Here is a 15770-nt window from a genome sequence, read left to right as displayed (position 1 = left end):
ATTTTTGTACTTTGTAGCAAGTGGAGCGTCGCAATGGTTGGATTAATGTGGGTGATCTACAAGGTGCTGTACATTTTAAGATTGTCAAATACGAGAGGATTAAGTTCCTAGTGATTGCATTAAAAGACTCTATTGAAATATATGCATGGGCTCCCAAACCATATCACAAATTTATGGCATTTAAGGTATGTTCTCTACATGGATCTCTACTCGATTTGTTTAATGTTAATTGTATGTTGTTTTCTTGGTAGAATTTTGGTGAATTGGAACATCGCCCGCTTTTGGTCGATCTCACAATTGAAGATCAGTCGAGACTGAAGGTGATTTATGGCTCGGCCGAGGGTTTCCATGCGGTTGATTTGGATTCAGCTGAAGTATACGACATATATCTTCCCAAACATGTAAGCCCAGACCCACTGGGAGACGACACTCTTCACCCGTGAATTAACCACTTACTTTCAGACTCAGGGTGCAATCATTCCGCATTGTATTGTGGCGCTTCCGAACTCCAATGGGATGCAACTGCTGCTGTGCTACGACAATGAAGGTGTCTACGTGAATACTGTGGGTCGTGTATCCAAGAACATTGTCCTCCAGGCAAGTACTACACGAACAGCGAGTCCCAGAGAGAGTGGCTTAATCTTTGTTTTCCCTTTTCAGTGGGGAGAGATGCCCACCTCAGTGGCATACATTGGCACTGGACAAATCATGGGCTGGGGCAACAAAGCAATAGAGGTGAGTGTGCACTGAATGGCATCCAGTCTAGATATGGTTTATAATGATTCCTTTTTTGCAGATACGTTCCGTTGAGAGCGGCCATTTGGATGGTGTGTTTATGCACAAGAAGGCGCAGCGCTTGAAATTCCTTTGCGAGCGCAATGACAAAGTATTCTTCAGCAGTGCCAAAGGTGCTTCATCGTGTCAAATCTACTTTATGACGCTCAACAAGCCAGGCATGGCCAATTGGTAAAGCACACAGCTCTGCTCGGATGATCTTGGCAGCCATCGATCGACCCCAGCCCAGCCCAGCCCAACCCAAGCCAAGCCAATCCCCCCAGGAGGCGATCGATATGCTCAACCAGCAAAAAATGCAGCAAAACATTTTCTTCTTATTTTACAACAAAGCAACAAAATATCTAAAGAGAACATACACACCCACACAAAAACCCCCACACACACACACACACACGATAATTAGTGAAGTAAAAATGTAAGTGAGATGAGATGACGATGACGATGATGACGACGGATATCCTATACAGATGAGACACAATTCTAACATTCACCACAAATCACACCACAAACAATCATGAACTTGTGCTTATGAAAATTCACCACGACAACGTTTCAATTAGTAAATGTGCTAAGAAAACTCGATCCACTCGGAGGAGAAGTGCGAAGCGAGCCTATTCTATATATATTAAAATAATCTATTTAATATTTAGAAACAAAAGTGTCAAGCTCACTCGCAGAGGTTTATTTTTCGGCGGAACCAGAAGTCAACGATCTATGTCCTTTCGATGATGTATGTATATTGACGCTACTTAGCCGCAGATGGTGTGCTGCCCCTGCCCCCCATCCACTAATCAGATGGGTCCACACACACAACAAACACACACACGATTCAAATCCATTTCAAATGTCGTTTCGAGTATGATTTCGCTTTCAAGTTAAACTTAAGTTGAAAAAAACAAAACAAAAACAGGCAACGCAGCAACCGAAAATACACATAAGTATATCGAATTTTTGCAATGGAAAACCCACGTATATATCGGTATACATATATATATATATAGAGTATATATATTAATGAATAAATATATGCAATTAGTTTTTGTTCTTGGTATTATCAAATAGAATTTATTTGTGCGTTTCCGATTGATGGCGACGATTACGATATGTTGGTGTGGAAAGCAGAGGGAAATTTATTGTGTCTGTATGCTCATTTTTATGGAGAACAAAACAAAACGAAACAAAACAAAGCAAAGCAAAGCAAAATAAAACGCCATTGTAAAAACTAAGTGATAAAAAACAAAGTAAAAAAGAATTAAATAATATTAGAGCGAGAGAGCAAGCAGAGAGAATGTTTGTTATAAGCAGAAGCCGGAACAATTATAACTGATTTAATGTAAAATAAAGCCGAAAGCAACACACAAAAACACAAACAAAACAAAATGCTTACAACAATTGATGGATAATTGAGAGAAATTACAAATGGATGGATGGATGCACCATGACGTTTATAAGGAGAGCGCTACCTTATAACAAAAACCAATTGGAGGGAATTACAAACGAGAAAACTAGTTAAGCAGCATTTTTTACTGAACTTTTATACAGAGCAATGAAAATGAGAAAAACAAAAAAGAAAGAAGAAAGAAGAAAGGAGGAAGCGAATCGTATCGAGAAGCATAAATTAAACCAAAATTCTATAAATCGTAGCATGTTAACAATGATAAAAAAAAAAAACAAAACCAATTAACACCCAAATCTGCCGCTTTTTGTACTGTGTGTGCATTTCCTTTGTGTTTTTAACAAGCTTCAATATCAAAAGTGGTCACGTTGCAATATTTGTATGTATGTAACTCTATGTCTCTAATTTCCCACACAATCGATGGATTATTTTCTACTTAGACCGGAGTCCAACATCCCTGCCTCCCGCCCTGCAGCGATTCCTTCAACACACGGCAAGGGAATCGGAACGTCTCATTATGAAATATTATATTTAAAATATTGTTTGTTTTTGTGTTATGAAAATGATTGTATTGTATGCCCATGCACCCCATTACCCCGTATCTAGTAATGTTCATCAAAACGAAATGCAATAAACAAAGCTGCACTAAAATGCAAATCTAAACAAATCAACAGAAAAGCAAATGAATAAAAGAACTAGTAATAAATGCTTACTTTATTTCTAAAATAAAACAAGTAAAATGATACAGAAATGAATGTAAATCTAATTATTATATATATATAATCTCAAAATTAAAATGAAAAAACTATATCAAACGTGGTTTCAATTATAAATCAACACGCTTGCTTCGCCTAACTCCTATCGTATAAAATCAGAGTAGCCTATATATTTCCATCTCATTTAAATTCAAAAGTACGTTTTTTTGGAACTGGAACCAGTCTGCAAGTGCCTCCAAACTTAATCTTTGCTTCCGCTTCTTTGGCACCAATCAGAGACGTTCAAAATGCCAATCAGTTTTTCAGTTTCTTGTCTCATTTGCCTATGAATATGTTAACATCTACTGGTATGTATTGTTTTCTGTATTTTAGCATCGATCTAAGTTTGCTCGCGGTATTTTGAAAATGCAACTCATACTTGCAATGTAAAAATGAGTTGTATCCAGTCACAATAAGCTAGAGTGTAGATAATTGATTCACCAATCGGATAGAACTATAGTTTCACTGCTGAGAGTCCTAACTAGCTGTTAATATTAAGCAGAATATTTCCAGGATTTATTATAGTTGGTGGTATATAGCTGTGCTCATATTTGAAGCGCAAAAATGAGTCCGGGAGATCGCCTGGCAGGAGAGAATTTCCCTTACCTTTTAGACACAGCGAAATTCCCCTACCGAAATGGCCAATTCACAATAATATACAAATATTCACAATGGGAACCTAGCGCCCAACCTTATTTTGAATCTGAACTTGCCCAGCTTTTTTAACGATTGTCAACACTGCACACTCCTTTTTTTGTTGCCGGCCGACCCACCAAAGAAAGTGTATATATAAAAGTGTAGCGCGTGCGTTGAACGCCCAATAACAAATTTTGGCTTTCGCAGGGCGTATTGGTGTTGCGAATATCAGTTAAAAAGTAAATATCGGTCGAAAAGTGATACTCTTAGTTATGAATCCAATCCAAAACTCGTGGCGCCCGGTGCACTCGTTGATGTTTTTTGTGGTGGTTTTGCCTCTTGCACGATGCTGTGGCAGGGGAAGAAGAGAGCGAAAGAGAGCAGACAATTGGCCTGGCTGCCGTTTGCTGATTTAACATGTATTTTTATCCGACATAATCCAAGTTTGTGTGTTTCAATCGATTACATCGTCTTCGTAGCATCAAGTTTCGAGAGAAAGAGGCGAGAGAGAGAGTGCAAACAAGAGCAGAAGATGAATATAAAGCAGAACACGCGTTTTTTGCAAGATAGATGAGTGTGTGAGAGAGAGAGAGGGCGAGAGAGCTCTCCGGCATAGATAATGATGTGATGTTTTTTCAAAGCATAAAATAAAACAGTCCCAAAAACCGCTAGGGCCACGAAAAGTTTCACTAGAAATTTATGAAAGCGCTGCGAAAAAACCGGATATGGTAAAGCTTCGTGGTGCCGTTAAAAGCGAAGCTTACAACAACATGAAATGACTAACTACGTTTGTGTGCGAGAGTGAGATAGAGTATGTGTGTGAAGTCGCGTGTCTGGCATGCAATTAGGAATTCAAATATTTCGCCCCCCCCTTCTTATGCTGGCCCGCTGCCACCACCGGCACATGCACGAGAGGATAGTCGCCAGACGGTCGCTCTCCCACCAGCACCCACCACCCTCACTCAATCCACTGCCCCTCTCGTGATAGTTGCTTGTGTATCTATGTACGTTCAGAAGACGGGAGATGAAGGTGTGAAAAGGAAGATGACCATAAAGCGTGCGCCATTCATGAATGGGATGCACTTGTGCGGGCGACTGCAGGCGGCAGAGCGAGATGGAGAGAGTGCTGATGCTAATGGAAGAACGGTTTTATTTTTGCAAAATCAATGGAATCCAGGGGCAGGAGGTGGCAGGTGGACCAAAGGGGAAAGGAAGGTCGCCAAGGCAATATGAGGTCTGAAAGAAATTTATGCGCGACAGTGCGCGCGCTTTAAGCCAGAGGGGTTTGTGTTTTCGCGTGTTCGTGTGAGCGGGAGATTAAAGTGAATTGAAGTTAAAGCTGGCAAAAACGGGTTGGGTCGGGGCTGTAAAAATTCCCCATTCCGGCTCATACTGGCTCCAGTGAAACAATATACAATATACAATATCCATTTCATTCCAGTCTAATCGAGAATCTAAAATCTACTTTCCACACAGCTACACCTGAACCAGAGCCAGAACCAGAACCCGATCCCAACATAATCTCGACCAGCAACGCACCAGACCACCCACCACACCCACCAAAATGATCAACATGGATATTAGCGTGACGCCCAACTACTCGTATATCTTCGATTTCGAGAACGACTTCATACACCAGCGGACACGGAAATGGATGCTGGAAAACTGGACATGGGTGTTTTACTACTGCGGCATCTACATGCTTGTGATATTCGGTGGTCAGCACTTTATGCAAAATCGTCCAAGGTGAGTCTCATATACTTCAAAAACATCGGAAACATGTGTTCCCATCCCAGTTTTGATGCATAGTCTGCGTTTTTGACACGCCTCAAGAACTTTTGCATTGCTTGAACCTTGACTTGGAGCTGTCACCCTGCCTCTCCCTCTCCCTCTCCCTCTCTCTCCAGCTCCTCTCCTTTGTAGGATTGTTCGTCTCTCCACTAATTGCAAGCACAAATCTCCAACGCCCCATATTTGACTTTGACTGGCAACGGTAGTTGTTCTCTGAATCACAGCTGTCTCCCTCTACAGTACATTTACCGGCAATAGCAATAGGTCTGTCTCGCTCACTCACCCTTCTGACTTCATTCAATTTTCTGAGAGCCACAACTATTTAAGCAGGGTATGCTCAGCGAAGCTGGGTATATTGAACTCTCCATCTTACGAGTGTTTGTATTTATTTAAATGTGGAACAAACGAATATGGCAGGTATCTAATAGCCCTCTATTAGGGATATTTGCCATAGGGCAATCTATCTTTTGCAATCTATCATCCAAGAGTACAGCTGCATCACCTCTCCTTCCCTTTTAATCAACTAATGAGTATCCCTTGGTCGTAGGACCAAATAATTTTCCTTCTGATTTGCTTTCATTTTATTTGTCATATGATTTGAAAGCACAAATGTGCGAGTGTTGTAGTCGCGGGCAGCTGTTGAGTTCCACCATGTAATTATATAAGATTACAGCTAATCAATATCTTAATATTATGTTGTCAAGGCATGCCGCCACTCGAGAGTCCACTTCAAGCTCGCCATTCCCCGACATTCGAATGTCGCATCACATTTCCACTTGCGAAACAAATCACGGGAAAAAGATTTACCAAGTGGCGCACATGCAAAGAGAAAGATAAACCCGAATCGAAGCAAACACAGGATTGTGTTTGATTTCACATTGCATTTTGCAATTTTGAGGAACTTTAACAAACCCTCATCGTGATTATGACCGTGATTGTCTGCTGCGATTGATTCAATTGGGCGTTCGTGTTCGCCGATTGTTTCGTTTCGTTTTGGTTCTGGTTCTGTGCCTTTTGTTTTGCTGCTGTATCTCTCTCCCTATTTCTAATTGTCGTCATCAAGTTTTGTGACCAAATTAAGTTACGTTCGTGACATGCCATCTATGGGGAGCTTACTCCAGTGTGTCTTTTTTTATTTGGTTAGATCATAATTTGCAGCGAGTGTCAACTGTTTTGGGATGCTTTTATGACGTTTTAATTTAAAATTTAAAACATATTTTTGAGTCCTAATGGATTAACCTTAAGCCTGAACTCATCACTGGCCAACCCGAAAGTACTTTGTTGTTAAAGTCAGATAGACATTCCAAGTGCACACGCCTCTTGAGTTTGACAGAGGCTTGGCCCCTGGCTCGGACATTAGATGGATTGGGTGGATATGTCGGCTCTACACTTAAATACTTGGTGGAGATGCCGTTCAAATATTTACGCACAAAGTACAGAAAGGTGTGAAGTGAATGCAACAATCTGGGAAGCAGGGGTCTGTGGGGGGGAGGCACTCGACAGAGTGTTTTCGACCAACCATCGTCATCTCTTTTGGGGGCAACTTTGCTGTAACCCCTCAACCACGTGCGCTTCGTCGCTCTCTTAATTTTGGGTTTAGAGCTCTGAGGTCTGTGATTTCGTGTTTGTCCACTGATTCGGGGTAGATATCAAATCGCAACTACTATATCTCTATGCACACACATACAGACATACACCTATGGAGAGCGAACTGTTTGCCTTATCAGTGGACGACTGTCTCCATGCTCGACGAGGCTTCAGCGCGGGAAAGGCCATCCATCTATCGACCTCGGCGTGTGTATGGGGGAACAGAGCACATTGTTTTGGTGCCCGCTCCCGCCTTATCACCCAGGCACAGGGTCCCACCGGCCCGGTCCGGCCCGACCCCAGCACCGTCCCCGAACACGCCACAGTGCGGCCCGGCCCGGCCAGGCAGTGCGCTGCGCTGCGCTCCCCGAAGCATATATTTTTCCCCTCACACAGTTTTAGTGCTGTTCGGGCGAGCCGTAATTGCTTATGATATCATTTGTGCCATGATTCAGAAGAAAAAATGTGCGAGGGATTGATTGTATGTACAACGCTTACAGTGGTCATTCCACAAGCAGAAAGAGCCTGGAAAATGAGTAGCTTTCCCCTTATGGGAGCTCTCACTGTGGCTGCATTTGGCTGCATCCACTCCATGCATATTCAAAGAGCAAACTACACATTGAATTGGGTTACCATTCCCACTGGACTGGACTGAACTGGACTGCAGCCCCAATGCAACACCAACACCAACCAAGTCCATAAACTGATTAGAATTGTGGTACATACCCATACGATACTGTATCGTACCTTGTTACCTACGTACTCGGAACCACATATGTACAGACATACCACCGTTTGAGGTACAAACTACAAAGAACAGAAACTTCTTCTTCTCATACTCAAGGGAGGGAAGCGCTTACGAGACATGCAAGAAATGGGTGTGTGTCCCCATGTTGGGGCTGGAAAGTATTACAATTGGCACAACTGCTGGACAGGGGACAGTACAGTATAGGACCGGACATTCTATTTTGTAGATATTTGAAATGCAAAATGGCATATAGTAAGTATTATATGGTAAATAGTTTGCAAATAATTTGCAGTTGAGCGTGTGACATTTGTCACTTGTTGGTGGGGATATACATAACTCGGTAAACTCTGTTGACCTGTGCGAACCTTCGACTTTAAGTGTGTGTCTACACTTTAGGGCAACCAAATCAACGGGCGTGCATACAATGTACAATCTTTCCTATATATTTCTATATGTGCACTTGAGTGTGCGGATTGCATAATCATATTATATTTTGATGGATTGAGTCATTCCATAGCCTTGGACTCTCTTCCTGTGAAACTTCGCTGTCTATATTTATCAGCAAATGAAATAATCGCAGCTGTACCCAGTGCAATGTTTACCCTCGCATGTCTTTCGATTGAATAATGTCCTTTAAGATGAGTTCCAGCAGATCCAGTGGTGGAAAATGATTGTGGAACTGCGAGTATGCGGAAGTTTGGAATCAATTGATTTGCAACAATTGTACAACAATTTACGAATAGCTAATTGCAGCGCAGCGCAGCTCAGGGCAGGCTATGACTTGACTTGACTTGACTATGGGTTTCAGGGTTTTTTAGTAGGGGGAAAAAGGGTTCCTGAGTATGTAGTGTCTGGGGTGTCTGCTGTCTGCTGTCTGCTGTGTCTAGTGTGTGTGTGTCGGGGTTGTGGGGTTGTCTGTCGTGTCGAGTTTAACAAATGCAATTACGCTTGCAATTAGCAATTACACGGCAACATTTAGTAGACAATTAAAGACAGACAAACTAAAAGGGAAAGAAATCATCGCCTGAAAGTGAAACTTTATTTGAATTTACTTTGTTGTTACTTTTAATTTCGGTTGGAGACTACTTTATTGGAATGTGCATGCACACATGCACACATACATACAGCCACATGCATATGTATATGTATATTAAACGAGAAATTAACAACAACCGTTAAAGCAAACACATGGAAGGAGTGGCAGCGTGGAAGGGGAGTGACGAGCAAATCTGGTTAAAGTATGTCAACAAAAAAAAAACTGAATTTCTTTATAGGCTTTCCTCTGTTTGGCTTTTTGGATCTTCCGCCACGAAAGCCAAGAGCGAATAGAGAGCTCTCCGACTGCCCTTTTGCTCTCCAGCATCTCTCAGTCTCTGTCTCTCTCTCTCTCTGGACTCATGCCACATTTACACTTTTACTTTCCACCTGTTTTCGTTCCCATTAAAGCCCAACAGGTTTTTGTGGCTACTTAAATTGGTATTTCTGTTGATCGAAATTCTGTCATTTGTTGTGTTGCAACTGGTACATGTGGGTGTAACCTTGCTGTCAACAAACACTCGTATTTGTACTCCCTGAAACCCCTTGCCAGGCGAACTTCCATGAAAAACAGAGTCATAGATCGTTCAAAATCAATGGTTCATTGGGTACGAGTCGAAACGAACTTCAAAGTGAGTTTAAATGAGAGATTTGATCATTCATTTTGGGCTTATCACCTGATAGACAGAGATTAAAACCCATTAACAGCACATTGAATTCATCTTGCTGTATTTTGTCTTTTAGACTGTGATTTTTCAGCCATTAGTCTGTCATTCTGCAGAACTCTTCTTCTCTGCGTTTTGCGCTGTGGCCCTTGAACCCACTTATCTATCTCTCCTTCGTAAGCCTTTCACAACTTGGATAACAGTTTAAAGAGAGAAAAACAAAAACTTGGTCAATGCCGGTGCAAACACCATACAGCAATCTGGTAGTCTGCGAACCCCAAAGCATAATGAATAATAATTATAATGAGTATACATTTAAAACAACAAAAAAACTTAATTAACGGCACAACATAATCGCAGTTCCAGTTGAAATTTTGCAAGCCACAAACGAAAAGGTTGGCAAAAACAAACACACAAAAGAAAACTAAAAGTGAGACAATGTCTAGCTATGTATAGAAGGTAAATATATACACAGATACATGTATTGTATGCAAAAATCAGTCTGTAATACCAATGCATGCCACAAAAACTAAACCAAACCAAATACCCACGACAACCCTGGCTCAACTGAAACCCCCTGCGATAATCAATCGGCCCCCTCCTGGCAACCCACAGACAATAACCTCAGACTGCTTTGGCTTGCATAATGCTTGCTCTCTCTCTCTCTCTCTCATTAGACTCCCCTTTTTCATGCCTTCTTTTGTTTATATGTTTTGCCAAATACCGGTTTTCACTCTCTCTCTCTGTTTGTCTGAGACTGCAAAATTTTCTCTCCTCTCTTTCTCTCTGTTGCTTATGCAATTTTAGCTGTAAGAAAAGAAAGTTCCAATCCACACACACACACACACAAGCACAGGGAAAAAGAAACACCGCCAATCATGATTACTCACAGCAAATATGAAATGAATCATTTATCGGGCAGATCGCAAGCACCCAACCGGCGGTGGTCCCCATCCAGCAGCGTTCCCCGACACAAAAGTAGGCGCCGGTTCCTGCCGCCAAATGGTGTCCGTGCCGGCAGAGCTGGGGGGGCGACCTGTGCCCGTGCAAAAATTTAGGCTTCAAGGGAACGACTTTTGAGGGCCGCCCCTTTGCCTAGAAGCCAATTACTGCCGAGCGATTAGCAAGGCGGATTGGTTTTCCTTACTCATTAATTTCAGGCACGAATTTGTCCAAGCACCACAGCAGCCAGCTGATGCATGTGCAGGCAGAACCAGTTGGGAATTGCTATAGCAGCGAAAATTAAGCTTTTTTAAGCCCTTTTTGGGGTAGGATATGCCATTAGTGGAAGCCACTAGAATCGGGGAATAGAAAGCCAAAGAAAACCTGTAATTCTGTCGAGTGTGTGCTTGTTTTTCTCTCTGCTGGGAATTGAGCTTAATTGTGATTAATGGAAATGATTTCTTAAAATCTTAAACTAGAATTCAGAGCACAAGGAATTCAATTCTTTAGTTGAACATTTCCGCTGCCAGAATGAAATATTTGTATGTACGAGCAAGAGACAAACGCAGCTTAATTGTCTATTACAGTGGGACTTATCTATGCAAATCCGTTGGCTGGCATTTTGAGTGAGCTTTTTGTATGCCGCTCGCCTGCGTCTACACTGCGCTACACAGCCACACAAAATATTTATGACTCTGGCTCGTCATTTCCCGCTATCGATTGCTATTTCTGCTTTCTGATAAACTCACTGTTGACTCATCTGCAACTATTTAAATGTGAGAACAAACAATTACTATAATTTCACCCTGCATTCTGTAGAACTATTTCCCCTATCCAGGTGTTGGCTTAATCCATATGTGTTCACCCAATCACGCACCAATCACACATTTCTCTCTCTCTCTCTCTCTCTGATGGCATGCGTTTTTTTCCGCTTATTTTTTGTTATTTTTGGCCAGGTGTTTGTGTGCAGATTTTTTATGACTAATTGTCGCGCTTCGAGAGGTTCTGACGGGGATCGATAAGGTTTTGCTGATTAGTCTGCCGTTAATGTTCTAATTCTCATTCTCATGGATTGCGCATTATTCAATTACTGTTCCCCGATTACTCGTAAGGGTATTTCAATGGGCCTGTGATTCAGCAAGAAAGTCGTTGACTGATACGCGCTCAGGCGGTGTCTGTGATTAACACCGTTTCCTGTTCCCACAGCCACCAAATCCCCTGAAGAGCAATTCAAAGAACCTCTTTAAGTGTGGATCATTAAAACCTGTCGAAACCTGTCTTTGGAGGGCTTTTAATAGACTTTTCTATGGTAGATTCTGATTACTTTCGCGGAACGTGGCAGTCTGATTATTTCTGCAATTGTTTCGCGGGGAAGGTTATCGCTTGGGGTGCTTCTATTCGATTTCTTTGACCTTGCACAACATTTTCCCAACAATTTAAGAAATTAATGATTAATGCCGGAAGCTGGAAGTCATAAAAAAGTCATTAGCAATCTCTGTGGCCGTTGCCGTCCTTCCTGAAGGGTATACAATCTGCGGCACGATCTCGTGACAAAACAGTGTCTAAAAATGCATCGAACGATCGTGATAAGTCCATCATGAAGTGGCCTGACAACTGCTCCACTCAATACTCAGATTTATAGAATGATTTTCTGTCTGGCAGCCTCTTCCCCCTATTCCAACAATCATTTCGGCTATCAATTACTTGAGCAAACGTCTCTCTCGGAGTTTAGTTTTCCGAGTGACCTAGTGTTAGGGGTTGGGGCTGTTGTCATTGCATTGCACAAATAGTACATAATGCACTTGATCTTTGAAGTCACGCTTGTTTTGGGCCCGAATGATCCCGGTTGGGCCCGCTGCTGCCAACAAAAATAATTGAAAAATTGTCAACAAAACTGTTGTTGACTTTTTAGCCAGTTTCAGTTGTTGTTGTATTTTATGTGCGATTTCTTGGTTATTATTGGCTGTAGGTAAATACTCGTTTTGCGTGAGAAATCAACTCTACCCTTGGAGTAACTTCTAGAATTCTAGAATCTATCATTAACGTTTTATTGTCCCCTCTTTTCCCTGCAGATTTCAACTGCGAGGTCCGCTCATAATATGGAACACGATGCTGGCAATGTTCAGCATTATGGGTGCTGCCCGCACGGCGCCGGAGCTGATCCATGTGCTCCGTCACTACGGACTCTTCCACTCAGTCTGCGTGCCCAGGTTAGTAGAATTTTCCATTCATATTCCCAATCCCCAATCAGATTCAAGGCTGCCTTTGCATACAATGAACCGGTGCTCAGCTCTTGAAACTTGATTGGTGGATTGTGACCCGTTGGATTTAGCGATCACTGACCGATATTCCCACCCTGCGCAGCTACATCGAACAAGATCGCGTGTGCGGCTTCTGGACCTGGCTGTTTGTGCTGAGCAAGCTGCCGGAGCTGGGCGACACGATATTCATAGTGCTGCGCAAGCAGCCGCTGATCTTCCTGCACTGGTACCACCACATCACCGTGCTGATCTACTCGTGGTTCAGCTACACGGAGTACACCAGTTCGGCGCGCTGGTTCATCGTGATGAACTACTGCGTGCACTCGGTGATGTACAGCTACTATGCCCTGAAGGCGGCCCGCTTCAACCCGCCTCGCTTCATCGCCATGATCATCACGTCGCTGCAGCTGACGCAGATGATAATCGGCTGTGCGATCAATGTGTGGGCCAATGGCTTCCTGAAGACACACGGCACCCAGTCGTGCAACATCTCGCAGCGCAACATCAACCTCTCCATCGCCATGTACTTTAGCTACTTTGTCCTATTCGCGCGATTCTTCTACAAGGTGTACCTGTCGCCGGGCGGCAACAAGAGCCGTCGCATGGCTGCCACTCTCGCCGGCCAAAATGCGGTCAAGCAGCCGGTGGACCACATCTCCTCCTCGGGCGCCACTCAGTCGGAAGATCAGGCCGCCTATCTGCGCAAGGCCAAGGCGCAGTAAGCAGCAGCAGCAGCAGCGGAAGAAGATGGAGATGGAGAGCAGCGCCAGGAGGATCTGTTAATGGCTAAGGACACATTTATTTATGTAGCGGTGTACACGTTGTTTTTTAATTTTAACCCCAGGGCTAGCCAGCAGCACACCACCCACAGAAATTCTAGAAATTGTAAGCAAAAAGTTGAAGCAGGTGGACAGACAGACAGACGGAATATCTGAATATGTATATAGGAAACAGTCAATCCCGAGAGAACTGTATGGCATGGGAGTGGCAGGAGAGACTGTGGAGCATGAAGCGTCGTACATTTAGCTGCTATATAGACTCTGTGAGGAATGTTGGAATGAGGCATCCTTCTAAGTGTATAAGGAAGATGGAAATGAATGTATCCCCGTGCACTTGCGGGGATCTAGAGTTATGTAGAGATAGCCACACCAAAAACAAAAAGTAGGTCACTTCACAGTCTCAAGGATTTTCCACACTCCTCTGCCAACAGATTCTGTGTGCTGTTGAGCCCGAAACAAAAAGGAAGAAGAAAGAGTCGTATCTATATATAACAGTTTATATATATGTTTATGAGTTATTTAATTTTGCAGATTTATTGACAGCCTCCCGATGTTGATGTAGATTTTCGATTCCATTGCGATATTTGCGTTGTCTTCTCAGGTGGGATCTGTGTTGCCTCCTAAGTTAGTTAGAAATTCTCAAGCTCTCACGCTACTCCCCCCCATATCTGAGGGACATCCTTAGATGTCTTTGCATTCAGTCAGAATAGCAGCGAAAGCGTTGTGGGGGGATCGGGTTTGAGAAATTTGTACTCTAAGTCTATATACATTAACAATATATATTTATAAACTATCTAAACGGAATATTAACGAAGCAAAGAAACGGAAACTGAACACAGAAAAACAGAGAAAACAGAAAACAGAACACAGAAAACACTATAAGTAGGCATATTGTTCCACGATCCAGAGCGTTATTTTAAAGTAATAAAAAGTGTTTTTGAAAAGTGCATCCACCATTTAAGGCATCCGCAAATATTAAGGCATTCAAAACTATATATTATATTTAGAGTTATGTTAGGGGAAGGCATTTATTTAGTTAACCTTTGACCATGCATTTTTGAGTAGTTTTTCATTCCGGAAAAGCCACAAAACCAAAACTTACAGTTTCTACGCACACAAAAAGAAAGTCCTTGAACGTAACAAAAGCTTAAATTATATATTTCTATGTGTAAGCAAAAACAGAATGTGGAAGCTAGAGGGAGAGAGACAGAGAGAGAGAGAGAGAGAAAGAGAGATAAAGCAAGGAAATGAAAAGCAAAGTCCTACTTGAAAAGTTAATTTAGTGTAAACGAGGAAACTGTAACTGAAACTGAAACTGAAACTGAAAGCGAAAGATGATCGAGTGAATGAGTGGGATGGGTATCCTATATGGATCGATCCTCCCGCCGTAGTGGTAGAAATTGAAACGAACAAATTTGCAATTTTTGTCGGTTATACCATACTAAACAAAAGCGAAAAACAAAAACAAAAGCTAATAATGTTTGAAAATGCTAAAAAACAAAAACAAACGGATAAATAAAACGTAACAAAAGGAAAAGGATGGAAAACCAAACAAAAAGGGATTGTGTTTATCTTGTTTTTGGGAGGAATTTTATGAATCGGCAACCGAGAAGGTAGAAACTTTACTCAATGTTTGAAAATCCGTTCTGCCTCGGATACATTATTATCGACATGACATCTACATTGTAGTTACTCAGTGGCGCTCACACGGAAGGAAGTGGCAACGAACCACTCCTCTTAAGAGCTCGCCGCTACAATTTCTCACTCCCAACATGCGAATTTTCATCGCAACTTAAATTGCATTCCCACCTCCTGTCTTTCATTTGACAGCATACATTTGCATGTGGCTGCAACTACACGCGAACTACAAGAGTGATACATATTAACTACCTAAGGACTTGATGGATTTCATATAACAATTTTTAATTTACCTGGAATTTTTGTATGTAATAATTGATATGGTAAATAATATATAATTAATTATATATTATATAGAATTTATATATGTAAAATGTAATATCGGGCGGAAAAATCGGATTTTACCCCTAATTATGTTTTAAACATGGAAGAACTGCCCCGTTCCCTTTCCCTTTCAGAAAAATAAATTGCTTCTCTTTAGTTGCGTGCGCAGTTTTAAAAAACATTGTATGATGTCAGTTAACAAACATGTGTCTCTACATGTTACATACACTTACATACTGTATACAAAGCTCCCTTGCTTCGAGAAGGGGTGATTTGAATGTTTGAATTTGTAAAATATTAGATAATAAAGTATACAAACCAAGAACAATTAGTATTTAAAATACGTCAAATTGATTCTTCAAACGGATTAAATTATTGTTTCAGTGGTGAAAGTCTTTGCAAGCTAGTAAAATCAAAT

The 15770-nt window shown here is 41.8% G+C and overlaps 2 protein-coding genes and 1 non-coding gene across 15 annotated transcripts in view; 2 read left to right on the top strand and 1 right to left on the bottom strand.

Annotated features, from left to right (window-relative positions):
* LOC117589110 (serine/threonine-protein kinase mig-15) overlaps positions 1 to 2364 on the top strand; it is a 34457-nt gene extending 32093 nt beyond the window's left edge. For 11 of the 13 annotated variants that reach the window (XM_034280774.1, XM_034280779.1, XM_034280778.1 and 8 more), the window contains 5 exons: positions 18 to 185; positions 252 to 401; positions 463 to 597; positions 661 to 735; positions 797 to 2364. In XM_034280774.1, the coding sequence (XP_034136665.1) occupies positions 18 to 185; positions 252 to 401; positions 463 to 597; positions 661 to 735; positions 797 to 970 (702 nt within the window). In that variant the 3' untranslated portion in view covers positions 971 to 2364. The remainder of the gene's footprint in view (positions 1 to 17; positions 186 to 251; positions 402 to 462; positions 598 to 660; positions 736 to 796) is intronic. The other 2 variants (XM_034280775.1, XM_034280781.1) reach the window with 1 other exon arrangement.
* Positions 2365 to 3683: 1319 nt separating this feature from the next.
* LOC117589124 (elongation of very long chain fatty acids protein 6) lies at positions 3684 to 14472 on the top strand. Its single transcript, XM_034280806.1, has 4 exons — positions 3684 to 3821; positions 5059 to 5328; positions 12423 to 12560; positions 12715 to 14472. The coding sequence occupies exons 2-4, from the start codon at positions 5147 to 5149 to the stop codon at positions 13331 to 13333; spliced, it is 939 nt and encodes a 312-aa protein (XP_034136697.1). The 5' UTR covers positions 3684 to 3821; positions 5059 to 5146; the 3' UTR covers positions 13334 to 14472.
* On the bottom strand, positions 10359 to 10572 carry LOC117589457. Its single transcript, XR_004574212.1, has one exon. It is a non-coding gene; the product is annotated as a U12 minor spliceosomal RNA (small nuclear RNA).
* Positions 14473 to 15770: the final 1298 nt, after the last annotated feature.

The sequence above is a fragment of the Drosophila guanche genome, unplaced genomic scaffold (genome assembly GCF_900245975.1).
Source record: "Drosophila guanche unplaced genomic scaffold, DGUA_6, whole genome shotgun sequence".
NCBI lineage: Eukaryota > Metazoa > Arthropoda > Insecta > Diptera > Drosophilidae > Drosophila > Drosophila guanche.
The sequence above is the reverse complement of the archived record's forward strand: the minus strand, read 5'-3'. Positions and strand labels throughout refer to the sequence as shown.